This window comes from Triplophysa rosa, linkage group LG11 (genome assembly GCF_024868665.1).
Source record: "Triplophysa rosa linkage group LG11, Trosa_1v2, whole genome shotgun sequence".
NCBI classification, from domain to species: Eukaryota; Metazoa; Chordata; class Actinopteri; order Cypriniformes; family Nemacheilidae; genus Triplophysa; species Triplophysa rosa.
Genome location: NC_079900.1, coordinates 8,618,763 through 8,623,848, shown reverse-complemented (window position 1 = coordinate 8,623,848; position 5,086 = coordinate 8,618,763). Strand labels below are relative to the sequence as shown.

Sequence of the window (5,086 nt, the reverse complement as noted above, 5' to 3'; positions counted from 1 at the left end):
CATTGACTTTGTGTTATTTCTGCAGGAAATGCACTAGCATCACATTTTCAAGATAAGCTATGTGGCAATGTATTGGAGTGCTTAGCCTCACTACAGGGTCAGCACTACATTTTTAGAATCATGGTTTAATTTAATGCAGTTTTATTTATATAGTGCTTATCACAATGTGCATTGTTCCAAAGCAACTTTACAGGAGAAAATAAAAACACAGAAAAGATAAAGCGATGTTAACGGAATTTAAATGTACCGAACCTTTAAGATAATCTAACATAGCAGTCTCCCGGTGAGCAAGCCAACAAGGCCCTGTGGCGAGGAACCAAAACTGAAATGATAAATAAATGGAGAAAAAAACCTCGGGAGAAACCAGTCTCAGCAGGGAGGGCCATGTCCAATTTGACATGTCACAGCTGCACTCAGTGACTTAAAAGTTACTGAGTAAATGTTTGTGAATAACAGGGAGAGCTTATTAATTGTGATTTAGGAAATTCACTTGTGGAAACTGTTTAGGTCTAATTTTGTGACCGATATCAGAGGACGACAGAGGAATGTTATAAGTAGTAATGGCATAATGTAACTGAGTGCAGCTATAACTTCAAACTGCTGTCATGTGATGGAAGTTTAGCATTAAATATTGTAAATACTGTTAATAATTAATGTGACAACAAGTAGCCCGTCTTTGCTCTTGGTTAGTGATGGAATTGCCTGAGCTGGGATGGTCAGTCAGTCCACAGGCTCTCGCAGGAGGATGGCACGGGATGTTTAACATTTAATCTTGTTTAACATGTAATCTTATGGTATTTTGCCATATTATGTCTAATTGTCTAAGAATGAATAGATGGGATGCATTGCCGGCAGTCATATCACCCTGTAACCCAAGACTGATTTCCCACTGGAGCTAAACAGGGTTGAGCCTGGATATCCTTCAAATAAGAGTAGGGGTGTAACCCCCGGCATCCTGGCCAAATTTGCCCATTCGCCTCTATACATCATGGCCTCCTAATCATCCCCATATGTACAAATAGGCTGTCTCCTCTCCACCATTTAGCTGGTGTGTGGTGGATATTGCGGAATATGGCTGCCGTCACATCATCCAGGTGGATGCTGCACATTGGTGGCGGTTGAGGAGATTCCCCCTTCAATGTAAAGCGCTTTGAGTAGGCTACCCAAAAAAGTGCTAGCCTATATAAATGTAATGAATTATTATTATTATTGAAATAAGTTATGCACAAAACATTAACCAGATGCCACACTAACCGCTTCAGAATCAGAAAGTGGTTTTGTGTGTTTTTTTACTCAATACAGAATTATTATATTATTATAGTTTTATTGTAATGTAATATTTTAGATTTTAATTTAATTTTAGCTATTTGATTTTTCATTTCATTATTTATTTGTTATGTTGCTACAAGAAACCTTTATTTTAGTTTATTCTTTTATTTTCAGCTAATAATTTTAGTGCTTTAACTTTTTAAAAATAATATTTAGGGCAATGTTTTATTTGATTTCAATAAATATTTTAGTAATTTTAGGTTTAGTAAACTATAATAATCTTGACTAATTTTACAAAAAGGTTTCCACATTAATTCTATAGTTCTCAGCATATCATGTGGCTTTTTAATAAAACAAGATTACTAAATAGCTCAATGTATCTGAATTATGTTTGAGACTCGTCTCTGCACATTACGTTCCTCTGCACATTTAATAAAGTAATAAAAAAAGATTTGTTTTAGTACAAACAAGATTAACACCGTGTCTACGCCGGACACGTCCGGAGTAGACACGGTGTAAGTGAAATTGCCATGTTCCGTGTATGAAAGATCAAGTCTTGTTGTTGAACATTAATATAATTAAAGTACACTCTAAACCAGTTGACCGGACAAATAATAACCATGTTGTTAACTATAATTTCCTCAAAATATCTAAGGTTATTCACGTACTTCTTTGAAAAAAGGGCAGAAGTTTGAAGAAAATCCCACACTATGAGACCTCATAATTCGTACTTTGATGCAAAGTGGTTGCAAAAAAAGCCAAAAACCGAATCGTGCGCGGTCAGTGATAAACAATGGGTCTTTACTTACTACTCCACACCTTGGGTAGGCGCTGAATCACTGCAGTTGTACGGTGTTCTGCATTTATAAAGGAACACGTACGTGGTCATATGACCAAGCAGGAGTGTTTTCATTTTCCCCAACGTTACGCCGAAAGTAATAAACTCGGTTTCTTACGTACACGTAACGTTAAGTAACAAAATGACAAAGCTTCAGATCATAAACACGTTTCTGACGGAACGCTTGATGGCGGCGCTGAATGAAATCATGGACATGATCGGCGGGACTGTCCTGCAGTATGAGACCGAGCTCGAGAGCATACAGAAAGACAACGAGTACCTCAGACGAAGACTGAAGGAGATTGAGAAACAATTCGAGTCCAACGGTATACTATCCCTTCCTTCAACATAAAATCAGTCGTTCAACAAAATAAGTTGCTCCAGTGTTGTCATAACAATGACGTCAACGCTTCTACGCGGTTGTTTACACTGTTCTTTAAAAAGGTAGTTATTTGTTCGTTTTGCGTTGTAGGTCCAGTTTTACCTTACAAGCAACTTACGTCTGGCCACACTTACTCATTATTCTCATTTTATGATAATGGTTTTGTATTCAAAACTATGAAGTAACACAAATGGTAGTGACAAAAGCATTCTCTTTAGTTGTGTGCGACGTGCAAACGTTTGATTGATATGCTACTACCGTATGTTTCTGTTACCTTGAGTAGTTTTTGTTGGAGTAATTGTATCTTCTGCATCTTTTACAGATGCAGGAACCTCTGAACCAGCATCTCTACCCCAGCACCTTCAGTGGAGGTCTAGCTTTGAAACCGAGCCTACAGAAATCTATCAGGACCAGGTACTCAATGACCAGCTCACCAGCACAAAAGTGGAAGAGTTCTCCAGTCATCCCCCTTTGGTGACTGAACCCCATTTATCCTCATCCCCAATAAGAAGCACACTCACTGCAGCAACAGATGAGAATTTTCAAACAAGCACATTTCCATGTGACATTAAAACAGAGCCTTTGGAGAATTTTGATTCACAGTTCACTAACGCTAACACATCAACCCACAGTCCGTTACCTCATTGCACTGCTCAGGCGTCAGCCGCTGACCACATGTCCGATTTTAATATTTTCAGCATATCAAATTCTACAGTTGATCTAGAATCACCTAACTGTGTGAACAATTGCCGTATAAGCACATTAAAACCTAGAACGTTACAAATGTCCATCAACCCCAGTGTGTTAAAGACCCCCTGTCCTGAAACAGACATCAACTCCAGCACTGACTTAGGATCACCCAAAATCAGGATTCACGATGTAGACACCAATGGTCATCTTAATGTCGCTGTCAATCCTCCACGTCACATCACACCATTCGGTAGAGAATCCAGGCTGGGACGGGGAAAAGGACGAGGCAAATGTCAGGGGAAGCACGTGTGCTCCCAGTGCGGAAAACTGTTCCCTCATCATTCTCGGCTGAAGGTGCACATGCGCATTCATACAGGGGAAAAGCCGTATGCCTGTGCCCAGTGTGGAAAACGTTTCAACAATGACGGAACTTTGAGGAACCACAGACGTGTGCATCTGCAGTTGCGTCTTTATGACTGTCCGGTGTGCTCGCGCAGCTTTAAGGATGCGTACACGCGTCGGAATCACATGCGTTTACACGAAAGGTCTACGCTGTTGCTGTCTCATCAGGCGAATTAAACAGGACTTAAACTAGAAACTTAGTAAAGGTTTTCTTATTGGTATCAAATTGTATTGATCACATGCTTTTGGATAGAGTTTTGGATAAGTACAGTTGTGTTAAGTTATTTAAAGCGGTACAATTGTTTTCCTGCTCCCAACATTAAATGTTGATTTGACATGAATAAGAAGTAAGGAGAGCTTGTCTTTTTCAACAAGAGACTCTTTCTTTTTATCAATACAGCGTTTGATGGTGTTTTTAAAGCAGTTTTGATGTTCATGTTGTGTCTAATGGATGCCACTAACAAAAAATAAATCAATACCAGCTACACAATGCTGCGTTTTCTGCTGCATTGTAATGAATCGTCCAGATTACAATAGTATTAAATAGTCTTTCAGCTTGATGTTGATATGTCACTTGCATATCCTTATAAAGTGATATTTTACCCAAAAATAACAATTCTGTCATCATTTATTCACCATCAAGTTATTCAAAATCTGTATTTGACTCTCTTTTTTGTGTTCCACAAAAGAAGATATTTTGAGAAATGTCTCAGTCTTTTGTGTCCATACAATGGAAGTCAAGTATTTCAAAATCTGTATTTGACTCTTTTGTGGAACACAAAAGAAGATATTTTGAGAAATGTCTCAGTGGTTTTGTGTCCATACAATGGAAGTCAATGGGGGGCAATGTTGCTTGGTTACCAACATTCTTCAAAATATCTCCTTTTGTGTTCAGCAGAAAAAAGAATGTTGTACAGGTTTGAAATGACATGATGGTGTGTAAATAATGTTTGGAGGAACTATCACTTTAAACAAGAGATTGTGTAGTAATTGACTAGTAAATGAACTGTTATAGGTACTAGATAGGAAATATACCAGTTTATCATTTATCTCAGGTTTACAAGAACATGTCATACAGGGCTTGAACTAAACTGCATTAAGAGCAAGTTCCCACTGGGTGGCATTGTTGTGCCTTTTAAGAATGCAAAAATAAAGGAAACATCAAGTGAACGCTAGGTGCCTCTCATTTTGAAGGCTGCGTCCTCCGAAGGTTGCGTTTGTTGGCCGCCTACGTCATCGAGGTTGTAGAATTTTTTTAACGACAATGATTACGTATTAAGATCATTCAATGTTAATTTTATAATATTTTTTAACTGAAATGAGACAACCTCAATGACGTATGCGGTCTACAAATGCGACCTCCGGAGGACGCACCCTTCGAATTGAGACACATAGTTTTCAGTACATGGTACTGGAAAGGTCATATAAACCAGACTAAGCTCATGGAACTTGATATATTTGTGTGTAGTGTGTACTGCTGTTCTATTTACAAACATTTAACTATT

The 5,086-nt window shown here is 38.3% G+C and overlaps 1 protein-coding gene across 1 annotated transcript; it reads left to right on the top strand.

Annotated features, from left to right (window-relative positions):
• The first annotated feature begins 2,145 nt into the window (after nucleotides 1-2,145).
• On the top strand, nucleotides 2,146-4,184 carry LOC130562028 (zinc finger protein 134). Its single transcript, XM_057346816.1, has 2 exons — nucleotides 2,146-2,433; nucleotides 2,812-4,184. Exons 1-2 carry the CDS (start codon nucleotides 2,250-2,252, stop codon nucleotides 3,756-3,758), a joined length of 1,131 nt encoding a protein of 376 aa, XP_057202799.1. The 5' UTR covers nucleotides 2,146-2,249; the 3' UTR covers nucleotides 3,759-4,184.
• Nucleotides 4,185-5,086: the final 902 nt, after the last annotated feature.